The sequence below is a fragment of the Podarcis muralis genome, chromosome 18, assembly GCF_964188315.1.
Source record: "Podarcis muralis chromosome 18, rPodMur119.hap1.1, whole genome shotgun sequence".
Lineage (NCBI taxonomy): Eukaryota > Metazoa > Chordata > Lepidosauria > Squamata > Lacertidae > Podarcis > Podarcis muralis.
The window spans coordinates 5,439,747-5,453,320 of NC_135672.1; the positions used below are offsets into that span (position 1 = coordinate 5,439,747).

At 46.3% G+C, this 13,574-nt stretch overlaps 2 protein-coding genes across 2 annotated transcripts; one reads left to right on the top strand and one right to left on the bottom strand.

Moving 5' to 3' along the window:
- The first annotated feature begins 27 nt into the window (after positions 1-27).
- Positions 28-2,788, top strand: LOC144326097 (uncharacterized). Its single transcript, XM_077922031.1, has 5 exons — positions 28-33; positions 133-231; positions 383-457; positions 2,120-2,269; positions 2,651-2,788. The coding sequence occupies exons 1-5, from the start codon at positions 28-30 to the stop codon at positions 2,786-2,788; spliced, it is 468 nt and encodes a 155-aa protein (XP_077778157.1).
- A 3,845-nt stretch (positions 2,789-6,633) lies between these two features.
- NDUFA7 (NADH:ubiquinone oxidoreductase subunit A7) lies at positions 6,634-13,550 on the bottom strand. The gene is made up of 4 exons (XM_077922066.1): positions 13,395-13,550; positions 10,847-10,896; positions 8,620-8,769; positions 6,634-6,866 (listed from the first exon to the last, which is right to left on the bottom strand). The coding sequence occupies exons 1-4, from the start codon at positions 13,443-13,445 to the stop codon at positions 6,770-6,772; spliced, it is 348 nt and encodes a 115-aa protein (XP_077778192.1). The 5' UTR covers positions 13,446-13,550; the 3' UTR covers positions 6,634-6,769.
- Between the last annotated feature and the right edge of the window lie 24 nt (positions 13,551-13,574).

The following is a 13,574-nucleotide window of genomic DNA, read 5'->3' on the forward strand; positions in this document are numbered from 1 at the left end:
TGTAGGGCTTCCCTGGCTAGCGACTCAATGTGGGCAGGACAGTTTACCTTCTGGGTTCCTGCCTGTCTCATTTTGGGCTGCTCTCTTTCTCCTTAATCCCCGCCACCACCTCTGGGGTCCTGTCTCTGCCAGCAGTCAGCCATCGAAGAGGACATTCTCAATGACAAGGATGATGAAGGAAAAGGCGAGGAGGAGACCGCAAGACGGCTGGTTCTCCTCAGCCCTGACTGGGTACGTGGCCGTGGCCTAAGCGGTGATTGGCAGAAGGGGAGGGGGGCATATCAATCGTAGGATGAGACTGTTGTTTCAGTTATGGGTGCCTTGAGTTTTAATGTTTGGTTGCGTTTTTTAATTGCTCCTCTTTTGCATCTTTTCCTTGCAGGTTCCAAGTATGTCACCATTTTCGAGTGTTTCCTCCCTGTCCTCCCTGGATTCCCTTTGGGACTCCCTCAATGAGGTACGTAGCAGACAGAGCAGGAGGGAAGCCCTGCTGAGCTGCACATGGGCAACCCTGAGGCTCGGGAGGAGGAGGAAGAGGAGGATGCTGGCTGGCTGACCGGCCAGGCCACCTTCTGGACGGTTGAGAGCAAGGGGGCAAACAGGCAGGGGGCTGCTAAGGGCAGACCATGCTTGCTGCCCCACTCCTCCTGATGGACCAGCCCCCCATGGCGCCAGGGCTGTAGGGCTTCCCTGGCTAGCGACTCAATGTAGGCAAGAGAGTTTCCCTTCTGGGTTCCTCTCTCATTTTGGGATGCTCTCTTTCTCCTCTCTCCCCACCGTCAACTCTGGGGTCCTGTCTCTGCTAGCAGTCAGCCACCGAGGAGGACATTCTCAATGTCAAGGAGGACAAAGGAAAAGGCGAGGAGGAGACTGCAAAACGGCTGGATCTCTTCAGCCCTGACTGGGTAGGTGGCCGTGGCCTAAGCGGTGATTGGCAGAAGGGGAGGGGGGCATATCAACCGTAGGATGAGACTGTTGTTTCAGTTATGGGTGCCTTGAGTTTTAATGTTTGGTTGCGTTTTTTAATTGCTCCTCTTTTGCATCTTTTCCTTGCAGGTTCCAAGTATGTCACCATTTTCTAGTGTTTCCTCCCTGGATTCCCTTTGGGACTCCCTCAATGAGGTACGTAGCAGACAGAGCAGGAGGGAAGCTCTGCTGAGCTGGAGAACCCTGAGGCTGGGGAGGAGGAGGAGGAGGAGGCTGCTGGCCGGCCAGCCAGGCCACCTTCTGGACCAGTCTTGAGCAAGGGGGCAGACAGGCAGGGGGCTGCTGGGGGCAGATGGGCTTGCTGCCCCACTTGTCCTGATGGACCAGCCCCCCATGGCGCCAGGGCTGTAGGGCTTCCCTGGCTAGCGACTCAATGTGGGCAGGAGAGTTTGCCTTCTGGGTTCCTCTCTCATTTTGGGATGCTCTCTTTCTCCTCTCTCCCCACCGCCACCTCTGGTGTCCTGTCTCTGCCAGCAGTCAGCCACCGAGGAGGACATTCTCAATGACAAGGAGGACGAAGGAAAAGGCAAGGAGGAGACCGCAAGACGGCTGGTTCTCCTCAGCCCTGACTGGGTAGGTGGCCGTGGCCTAAGCGGTGATTGGCAGAAGGGGAGGGGGGCATATCAACCGTAGGATGAGACTGTTGTTTCAGTTATGGGTGCCTTGAGTTTTAATGTTTGGTTGCGTTTTTAATTGCTCCTCTTTTGCATCTTTTCCTTGCAGGTTCCAAGTCTGTCCCCGTTTAGTAGCCTTTCCTCCGTCCTCCGTGTCCTCCCTGGATTCCCTTTGGGACTCGCTCAATGAGGTACGTAGCAGACAGAGCAGGAGAGAAGCCCTGCTGAGCTGGGCAACCCTGAGGCTGGGGAGGAGGAGGAGGAGGCTGCTGGCCGGCCAGCCAGGCCACCTTCTGGACCAGTCTTGAGCAAGGGGGCAGACAGGCAGGGGGCTGCTGGGGGCAGATGGGCTTGCTGCCCCACTTGTCCTGATGGACCAGCCCCCCATGGCGCCAGGGCTGTAGGGCTTCCCTGGCTAGGGGCTCTATGTGGGTTCCTGTCTCATTCTGGGCTGCTCTCTTTCTCCCCTCTCCCCACCACCACTGCCACCACCTCTGGGGTCCTGTCTCTGCCAGCAGTCAGCCTCTGAAGTGGCTCTCAAGGAGGAAGAGCCACAGGAAGAACTAGCGAGCCCCCCAGAGGAGGACGGGGAAGACCAGGAGGACGGGGAGGCCCTTGATTTGCCGTGCCCCCCACCTGGAGAACACCTGGAGGCAAGCGTAATCGAGGTCAGATGAAACATACACTCATTCATGACATATGAAAAGCTTGCCTGAACAGGGCTGCCTTCAGATGTCTTCTAAAAGTCAGATATCGACTCAATGCGGGCAGGAGAGTTTGGCTTCTGGGTTCCTGCCTCATTTTGGGCTGCTCTCTTTCTCCCCTCTCTCCCCCCCCCCCCCCACTGCCACCACTTCTGGGCTGGTTCCTCCATCCTGTCCAGGCCAACAGTCATCCTCTGAGGATGAAATATCCCATGACAAAGTGACAGAGGAGGAGGGAAGCCAGAGTGGCCAGAGAGACCCTTGTAGTGTCAGGCCAGGTTGCAGAGGGTTCTGGGATGTCTGTCCCCTCTTCCCAGCGCTGCTGACAGCCCTATTCCTCCGCAGTTCCCCGAAATGGATATCAGTCCAGACAGCTCCCTGAGCTTAGACCACGAAGCCGAAGAGAGCGACACCTTCTGGGACTCCGTAGACCTCAAGGAGGGATGTGGCAGACAGAGGAGGCAACCTGTAAAGAGCTGTTAACAGAAGCAGAAGATCAGTTAAAGTTGAAAAAGTTTGAGTATATCAGAGATTTACTAACAGATTGGTTACAGTATTATCAATTAAATGATGTTTTCAAACTTGATTAAGAAATATGTCTTAAAACGGAGATATCAAAATTCGAAAGAGATCTGTTGGGAAATACGGTAATGTGAAATTGCTATCTAAAATGTATAAATTGATTTTAGAATGGTATACTAACGATGAAGAAGTTATATCTGTAATGATACACTGGGCAAGAGATTTTGGTTATAGTTTTCACAATGGGAATAGTTATGGAAGAAATTTACAGCTTGCTGTACGTTGAAGGAAAGTTACATGAAAATGATGAATTGTTGGTACCCGGCAGCCAGTAAACTAGCAAAAATGTACAGAACAGGTTGAAACATGTGTTGGAAATGTAAGAAGAAGGAAGGTACATTTTATTACATGTGGTGGACATGTGGGGTGGTAAAAGAATTCTGGGAAATGATATATAATGAAATGGGGGGAAAAAATGTTTGAGATAACTTTTGTTAAAAAAACCAGAAGCTTTATTATTAGGGATGACAGGTGCTGAACTACCAAGAGATAAGAAAAGACTGTTTATGGATGTGGCGACAGCAGCATGGATGCTCCTAGCCCAGAGGTGGAAAGAAGACAAAAACCGACCAGAGAAGAAGGGCAGACCAAATGGATGGAGTACGCGGAAATGGTAAAGCTGAAATGGTAAAGCAATCAGGAAGATCATATTTTTACAAGGGACTGGAATGATTTTTTAAAAATATATATATATATAATTTTTAATTATTTTTTTTAACATATCATTTTCAACGGTAATTAAACATACTTTTACATCTTATTCAAATTTTTCACTTCCACCAATCCTGTCTGAACTGGAATGATTTTGTAACCTTTTTGGGAGACCACAGTAAGCAGTTGAAAAAAGCAGCAGCTTTATAACCAACACTTGCAAAGCAATGTGAACTTTGGAAATTGTGGATATATACTAGATAGATTACAATGAAAGATGCAGGAACGCTGTCTATCTATCTATCTCTCTCTCTCTCTCTCTCTCTCTATCTATCTATCTATCTATCTATCTCTCTATCAGAACCCAGGGAGGGAGGTCCGAAGGTTTGGGTAACCTTTTATCTTGTTTTTAATTGAATGGAATAATTGTTATGTATATATATTGTGTAAAACCAAATATATACTGTTAAGAGTGCATAACATATACATATACATATACATATACATATACATATACATATACATATACGTATTACACACACACAAACACACACACACAAACACACACACACCAAAATGGGAAGAAATCCCTCACCCCCCAGCTTAGACTACAAAGCCTCTGAGGGCGTGCAGAGTGCAGATCCCCCCAGGGGCCCCTCTCTCTCCCGGGCTCACCTGGGGGCCCTGCCCCTGCCAGCCTCTCCGGCCTCTGAGGGCGTGCAGAGTGCAGATCCCCCCAGGGGCCCCTCTCTCTCCCGGGCTCACCTGGGGGCCCTGCCCCTGCCAGCCTCTCCGGCCTCTGAGGGCGTGCAGAGTGCAAATCCCCCCAGGGGCCCCTCTCTCTCCCTGGCTCACCTGGGGGCCCTGTCCCTGCCAGCCTCTCCGGCCTCTGAGGGCGTGCAGAGTGCAGCTGGACGGGCTGCAGGCGCTGGTGTCCCTGGCGGAGGCAGAGGCAGGAGGTCCATGGAGCCAGGCTTTGAGATCCCCTCGGAGGGGAAGGGGCCACCCTCAAAAGGCCCTGCGACTCCCGCCAGCCTCCGCCGTGGTCCAGGCTGCGGAGCGGCGGCAGTTGCAGTCTAGTTCCCAGCATGCACTGCCAGCTCCCTCAGGCCAACGGTCGATTCCCAGCATGCCCTGCTGTGGGGTTTTGTATTAATTTGAAATTTAACCGTTTTTTCCAGTGTATAACCAAATGAATAAATCCCAAGTGGTATTCTCTTAGGTTTCACATTAGCTTTCTTGATAAATTAGGTTTCATTTCCCTCACGTCCTTCTTCCCAGCATGCTTTGCTGCCTCTTCTCACAAACAAGGATCCTGTTTCCTATAATTGAAATTTACCCATTTTCCAATGTATAACTGAATGAATAAATCTGAAGGTTTCACTTATTAGCTTTATTGATAAATTATGCTTTATTAGGGTTGATTTCATTTCCCTCACATCCTTCTTCCCAGCATGCTTTGCTGCCCATTCTTCTCACAAACTAGGATCCTGTTTCCTACAATTGAAATTTACTTGTTTTCCAATGTATAACTAAACAAATTAATCCCAAATTGTCTTTTGTTGGGTTTCACTTATTAGCTTTATGGATAAATTATCCTTTATTAGTTTCATTTCATTTCCATCACATCCAGCATGCTTTGCTACCAAATCTTCTCACAAATATCCTGTTTCCTATTTTATTTTTCACTAGACATATTTGGATTCTTCCATTTAGACTTGAAGGAGGGGCAGCATTTGGAAATCCCTGTGAATGATTATAACAACAAGAGATTCAGATTATGTTCATAGGAGTGGCAGGTCCCGGTGAAACATAGCTTCATTTGGTGGTATTCACAACCTTTTTTTTGTATTCTCTTTGTATCAGGTCAGTTCTGTTGGAACATCCAATTCATTGTGTAGTCTCTTGAGAATGTATTTTATGCTATGAACCCCTTAAACTAGACGACTTGGTGCATTTTTTTTCTTTTTGGTTATTTTATATTTCTTACTGGAATGTTATTTTAACTTTACAATTTATATATATAAAGCTCAACATCAAATAAAACAAAGATCATGGCCACTGGTCCCATCACCTGCTGGCAAATAGAAGGGGAAGAAATGGCGGCAGTAAGAGATTTTACTTTCTTGGGCTCCATGATCACTGCAGATGGTGGCAGCAGTCACGAAATTAAAAGACGCCTGCTTCTTGGGAGAAAAGTGATGACAAACCTGGACAGCATCTTAAAAAGCAGAGACATCACCTTGCCAACAAAGGTCCGTATAGTAAAAGCTATGGTTTTCCCAGTCGTGATGTATGGAAGTGAGAGCTGGACCATAAAGAAGGCTGATCGCCGAAGAATGGATGCTTTTGAATTCTGGTGCTGGAGGAGACTCTTGAGAGTCCCATGGACTGCAAGAAGATCAAACCTCTCCATTCGGAAGGAAATCAGCCCTGAGTGCTCACTGGAAGGACAGATCCTAAAGCTGAGGCTCCAAGACTTTGCCCACCTGTGATGTACCGTATTTTTCGCTCCATAGGGTGCAACAGACCATAGGGCGTACCTAGTTTTTAGAGGGGGAAATTAAAAAAAAAAAATCTTATCCCCCCCCCCCCAGCCCCAAAGAGCAGCGTACAGGCTGCGCGCAACCTCTCCCTGCCAGAGGGGTTGCGCGCAGCTATGGCATAAGCCAAAGCCAAGGCAGAGAGCGGGATGGAAGAATTGATGCTTTTGAATTCTGGTGCTGGAGGAGACTCTTGAGAGTCCCATGGACTGCAAGAAGATCAATCCTCTCCATTCTGAAGGAAATCAGCCCTGAGTGCTCACTGAAAGGACAGATCCTGAAGCTGAGGCTCCAAGACTTTGGCCACCTCATGAGAAGAGAAGACTCCCTGGAAAAGACCCTGATGTTGGGAAAGATGGAGGGCACAGGGAGAAGGGGACGGCAGAGGACCAGATGGTGGGACAGTGTTCTCGAAGCTACCAGCATGAGTTTGACCAAACTGCGGGAGGCAGTGGAAGACAGGAGGGCCTGGCGTGCTCTGGTCCAGGGGGTCACAAAGAGTCGGACACGACTAAACGACTAAACAACAAAACCAATAGCAAGTGATTCAGATGACGTTAGAGATTGAGTTTAATCAGTCAGGTACCAATCAGAACAATGTGAATGGTCAGAAATAATGTCCACACACGAAAATATTTCCACGGAGCTTTGCACCATTGCCTGCTCTCCTCCCCATCTGCCTGGCAGCTCACAAATAAGGCTCATCTTTCGAAATTTCCCATTTCCGTGGCGCAGGGCCAGGTTTCACTGGCTTTCTCTCCATTGGTGCAATAGAAGATTCTGAGCTGAAGGGGAAGAGAAACAGGAGATGGTTACATTTCCAAATCCTCAAAGAATACAAGAATGTAGGGGGGACCCCTGAAAAATAACTGAAAAATAAAACTATTTTTAAATTGATTTCATATTAGTTTTGAATACAGAATGTTAAATTTAATCAATAAGGCTGCCAGCTTTGGTGGAAAGAATAATAATAATAATAACAATAACAACAATAAATTTTATTTATACCCCACCCTCCCTGATCAGAGCCGGGCTCAGGGCGGCTAACACCAGTAAAAATACAATAAAAACATAATAGGGGAAAAAACCACATTTAAAATACAGGTTAAAATGCAATTTAAGCAGAGCAAACATTAGCACTGCTGGATCAAAGCAATACTGAGGCATTTGAGCCAAGTCCACTCAGAGGGCAGATACTGTATGAAGGATCTGAATTAAAATATTAAAGGTTAGAGCTCTTTCCATTTGGAGTTTTCCAGTTTGGGAGAGAGCAGGAAAACAAAGGGATGAGGATGACTAGAGAGTCACAGAGTTATACATGAAGTGGAAAAAGACACATTTCTCTCTCTGTCATACTTACAGGTTCAGGGTGTTCGTATTAATTTAAAAGGCTCGGAATAATTTGGGTCCAAGATCCCTCAAGGAGCAAATCCCTTATACCCCCTGCCTGGTCACAGGTTGTCAGAGGAGTCACTCTGAATGGTTCCCCATGGCTCAGATCCACCAGGAGCTATATGTTTAGTATTGTGGGTACAGTTTTATGGAACTTCCGTCCAGTTGACAGGCTCTCCTAAATGTCTGGTGCCTGCTACACACCTTTTCTTTATTACCACAGGCATTTTAGTTGATATTTTATTGTATAGTTTTAACTGCTTGGTTTTTTTTGGTTGTTTTTGTATTAGAACCATACAGTAGAATCATCCAATCTAACCCCCTGCAATGCAGGAATCGCACGTAAACAATTCCAAACCTCTGCTTAAAAAACTCCAAGGAAGGAGAGTCCCAAAATTAGTAACGCCCATTAATTTAAATGTTTCTACTCTGTTACTAGGGATGCGGGTGGCGCTGTGGGTTAAACCACAGAGCCTAGGATTTCCCGAACAGAAGGTCGGCGGTTCGAATCCTCATGACGGGGTGAGCTCCCGTTGCTCGGTCCCTGCTCCTGCCAACCTAGCAGTTCGAAAGCACGCCAAAGTGCAAGTAGATAAATAGGTACCGCTCCGGCGGGAAGGTAAACGGCGTTTCCATGCGCTGTTCTGGTTCACCAGAAGCGGCTTAGTCATGCTGGCCACATGACCCGGAAGCTGTACGCTGTCTCCCTTGGCCAATAAAGCGAGATGAGCGCTGCAACCCCAGAGTCGGTCACGACGGGACCTAACGGTCAGGGGTCCCTTTACCTTTACTTACTCTTGGAAATTTAAAACATGGTCAAAAACCAACAATTCATGTCTTGCCAGACAGGCACATGATAGGAACTGAAGTCTACAGAGTTTTCCACCAAAATACTTCATTAAATTGGATACATCCCAGGCTGACCAAAGAGTTTTAATCCATTGACAGCTCAAAATAAAACTAAAGAAGCCATTGGGATGAAGCTGTGCCAACTGTCTGTCTACAGTTTTACCTTGTCTGCCCCAGTCCAGTAGGTGAGTGTTTTCTGCAGGCTCTTAAATCAAATAACAGCCAGACCTGGCTCAATTTAGTTTCCAAGATTGCTAGGCTGAAGTGGGTGTAGACCAAAAGGAAGACAAAACCTACCTGGCATGCTGCTGCCCTGGAGCCAACCTTTTCTGAGCTGATACAAGGACAATGGGAGGGAAAGTCTCCCGGCGTCCGTCACGGGTGCAGTAGTAATTGTTTGCAAATTTATGGCTGGGGCCGACAGGGAGGCGTGGAGGTGGCTGAGTCCTAAAGAACAAGACGTTTAAGAAGGTCAAACAATGGAAGGGGGAAATCTAAGAGGTTTGGTTCAGTTATCTGACCAGTCATTAGCGAACAACAGGATTGATCTCCCATAAATTGAAAGTATCTAAAGGGCTGAGCTCAAATGACATTTCCCCCCATAATATGGCATGATTTTATTTCTTACACAGATATTGAGGCACATGACCACTCAAGCGCCATTGGCATATGCAAATGTCTGGCTTGTTTTAAGACAATAGAGCCTTCATTCACAGTAATAATGGAACTCAGTAATAATGGTGGAGGGTAATAATAATAACAGTAATAATGGTGGAGGGTGTGAATCCTCCCACCCAGCCTGGAAGCTCATTGGGTTGTTCACTCACTCTCTGTTTTTTATGAAATATTTATTCAAGATTTTTTACATTTAACACCCAACACATATAATCCCATACCCAACAATACAATACAGAGACAAAAAAAGATAACAGTAAAAATACATACAAAAGAAAAAAGAAAGAAAGAAAAAACCAAGTTATGACATCATGTCCAGATTCTTAATATTCATCACTTTTGAACTTCCTCACATCTTCCATTCCTGCTTTCCAGGTTTATAAAATTCTATACAGCAAATTATCACCTTGTTTCAATTTCTTATTTATATTTTTCCCCATATTATTTCCCCATATTATGTCTCTAGGTTTAAATTTATTTTCCAAAAGCTTAAATACTTACTTAGACATAATATTATCCAAAAAATTACATTTTTCTCATATTGCGCCTATTCTCAGATTTTTATCAACTAATTTACTGATGCCACGTTTATTTTTACTCTTGCATCATCTTAACACTCATACAGTTTACAGTGTTTTTGTAAGTAGTCCTTGAATTTCTTCCAATCCTCTTCCACTGCTTCCTCTCCCAGGTCGTGGATTCTGCCAGTCATTTCTGCTAGTTCCATATAGTCTATCAGTTGCATCTGCCATTCTTCCAGCGTGGGCAAGTCTTGAGTTTTCCAATGTTTAGCTATCAGTATCCTTGCTGCTGTTGTTGCATACATAAAAAACGTGTAATCCTTCCTTAACACTCTGCCTGGCCTACTTCACAGGGTTGCTGTGAGGATAGAATGAGGAGGAAAACTACCTTCATGACCTTGAGCTCTTGCAGGAAAGGTGGGATATAATGTACTAAATAAATATTTTTTATCAATAAATTTACTCAGTACTCTAAATTTCTTCTCCATTATTTGATTTATATCCCACCCTTCCACATGAAGGAGCCCCAGACAGCAGTAATAAAACATGTTAAAGGTAAAGGTAAAGGGACCCCGGACTATTAGGTCCAGTCGTGGCCGACTCTGGGGTTGCAGCGCTCATCTTGCTTTATTGGCCAAGGGAGCCGGCGTACAGCTTTCGGGTCATGTGGCCAGAATGACTAAGCCGCTTCTGGCGAACCAGAGCAGCGCACGGAAATGTCATTTACCTTCCCGCCAGAGCGGTACCTATTTATCTACTTGCACGTTTTGTGCTTTTGAACTGTTAGGTTGGCAGGAGCTGGGACCGAGCAACGGGAGCTCACCCCGTCGTGGGGATTCGAACCGCCGACCTTCTGATCGGCAAGTCCTAGGCTCTGTGGTTTAACCCACAGTGCCACCTGCGTCCCTCTAATAAAACATGTTAGGTTTTTTTTTTTATTAAAAAAAAAAACATTATCTCAGGGTTATTGGGAACAGTGTCTTCCAAATGTCTGGGCAAACAGAAACGTTTTAGCATTTCATAGAATTGTAGAGTTGGAAGGGACCACAAAGGTCATTTTGTAGTCCATCCCTCTGCAACGGAGGAATCTTTTTGCCCACCGTCGGGCTCGAACCCATGACTTTGAGATGGAAAATCTCGCGCTCTGCTGACTGAGCTGTCCCAGCTCTGACTTTCTCCTGAAAGTCCATCATGTGTGCAGTTCAAAACTTGTTTCATTGGGGGGGGGGAGAGGCCTGCGGCTGAGATCTGAACCCAGGGCTTTGGTTCCCTTCCAGGGGAAAGGCAGCGAAGGAACCCCTCCCACACTTGACACCCCACCCCCTTACCTCTTGGCAATCTCTGTGTAACGAAGCTGAAGTTTCGCTTGGAGATCTCGCTGTTAAAAAAAGAGAGAGAAAGACAAAAGAGGGGCAAGGCTCAAGTCAAGTGTGCCACCTAGAGGGCAGGAAGCCTGTGTTTTCTTAAAAGCTAAACTGCAACAAGAACTGGCGAGAAGAATACCTGTCGCTTAGCATCAATCTGAAACCAGGTTAATACAGTGGTACCTCAGTGGTGACAGCAGTCATGAAATTAAAAGACGCCTGCTCCTTGGGAGAAAGGCGATGGCAAATCTAGACAACATCTTAAAAAGTAGAGACATCACCTTACCAACAAAGGTCCGTATAGTTAAAGCCATGGTTTTCCCAGTAGTGATGTATGGAAGTGAGAGCTGGACCATAAAGAAGGCCGATCGCCGAAGAATTGATGCTTTTGAATTATGGTGCTGGAGGAGACTCTTGAGAGTCCCATGGACTGCAAGAAGATCAAACCTATCCATTCTTAAGGAAATCAGCCCTGAGTGCTCACTGGAAGGACAGATCGTGAAGTTGAGGCTCCAATACTTTGGCCACCTCATGAGAAGAGAAGACTCCCTGGAAAAGACCCTGATGTTGGGAAAGATGGAGGGCACAAGGAGAAGGGGACGACAGAGGATGAGATGGATGGATAGTGTTCTCGAAGCTACAAACATGAGCCTGACCAAACTGCGGGAGGCAGTGGAAGACAGGAGTGCCTGGCGTGCTCTGGTCCATGGGGTCACAAAGAGTCGGACACGACTAAACGACTAAACAACAACAACCTCAGTTTTCAAACGTAATCCGTTCCGGAGGACCGTCTGACTTCCGAAAAGTGTTCAAAAATGGGAGCAATTACTTCTGGGTATCTGACTTTCGAAAACCGAAACATTTGGTTTCTGAGATGCTCACTGTAATGAGCAGAAATTAAATTCCTTGCCCCCAAAATGGAAAGAAGCATAAGTCCCAGCAAAGGAAGAATGGATATAGAAATTTACGAAATATGCAGAACTGGCGAAACTTACCGGAAGTATAAGAAATCAAGATAACAATTTTTTTAAATAAAAGAATGGAAATGGTTTGTTGAATATTTACAGTGGTACCTCAGGTTAAGTACTTAATTCGTTCTGGAGGTCTGCTCTTAACCTGAAACTGTTCTTAACCTGAAGCACCACTTTAGCTAATGGGGCCTCCTGCTGCCACCACGCCGCCGGAGCACGATTTCTGTTCTTATCCTGAAGCAAAGTTCTTAACCCGAGGCAATATTTCTGGGTTAGCGGAGTCTGTAACCTGAAGCGTATGTAACCCGAGGTACCACTGTACAGATAAATTATAAATACAATGTCAGGATTATTGTAATAACCTGCAGTTTTAAAAGAGTATATCTTTAAAGAAGATGAATAAATGAGCAAATTAAGTTAATTTGGATATGCAGGAGATATTAAAAACAAATTTAAGGAACGTCAGAAAGAGGGGGAAGGAAGTCAAGTTTTGAAATGTCAAAATGATTGTAAAATTAGTGAAATATATAAAATTAGTGAAATGTATGAACTTGAAAAGAATGAATGAATAAATAAATAAATGTATTTCAATGGGCCTGCTTTAGGTTTCATTGCAAGCAAGGCGATGAATGAAAAGTCACAGCCACAACATGCATCTAAAGCATATTTAGAGTATGTGGCTTTAAACTGCAGTTAAAACAACTAAACTTAGTCCCATTTAAAGCACGTGATTCTCCCCCACCCACCCACTCCTGGGAACTGTAGTTTTGAGGGTGTTGGGAATTCTAGTTTTGTGGGGGATCCTATTGTTTTGGGGAAGAAGTCATATGCTTTAAATGGAACTAAGTTTGATGAATTGATTGGATTGGTATTTAACTGCCTTTTTTAAAAAAAAAATGTAGGGGGGTCTCCCTATTTTAATCCAGGAGCAGGACTACAACCCCCATGATCCCTTGCACAGAAAGGGGACAGGGCTAGGCTATCGGATGGGAAACCGTGCCGGGGGGGGGGGGGACTTAAATCCACCAGGCATAATTTCCCACTACCGTTGCCACAGGGATCCTTTAGAGCAGTGTTCCCCAACCTTGGGCCTCCAGCTGTTTTTGGACTACAATTCCCATCATCCTTGACCACTGGTCTTACTAGCGAGGGATGATGGGAGTTGTAGTCCAAAAACAGCTGGAGGCCCAAGGTTGGAGAACACTGCTTTAGAGCAGCAGTTGTCAACTTGTGGGTCCCCAGATGTTATTGGACTACAACTCCCATCATCCCTGAGCTCTGGCCTTGCTAGCTAAGGGTGATGGGAGTTGTAGTTCAAGAACATCTGGGGACCCACAGGTTGAGAAAGGCTGCTTTAGAGCAGGCATAGGCAAACCCCGGCCCTCCAGATGTTTTGGGACTACAACTCCCATGATCCCTAGCTAACAGGACCAGTGGTCAGGGATGATGGGAATTGTAGTCCCAAACATCTGGAGGGCCGGGGCTTGCCTACGCCTGCGTTAGAGTCTGCCTGCCGGTTCCCAGCCCGGTTCGGTTCTTACCCCGGCCGCAAAGTTGCGGATCTTCTGGATGAGGCGGGTGGCCGACGCCATTTTGGCCTGTGTTGTCAAGGGCACGGGAGCCGCAGGGCACCTCGGGAAAACGACGATTCGGAAAGTCTCTTCGGGGCTTCCGTAGTCATGTGGGGTTCATTAGTGCCGCGTGGCACGCCGGGAGGAAGG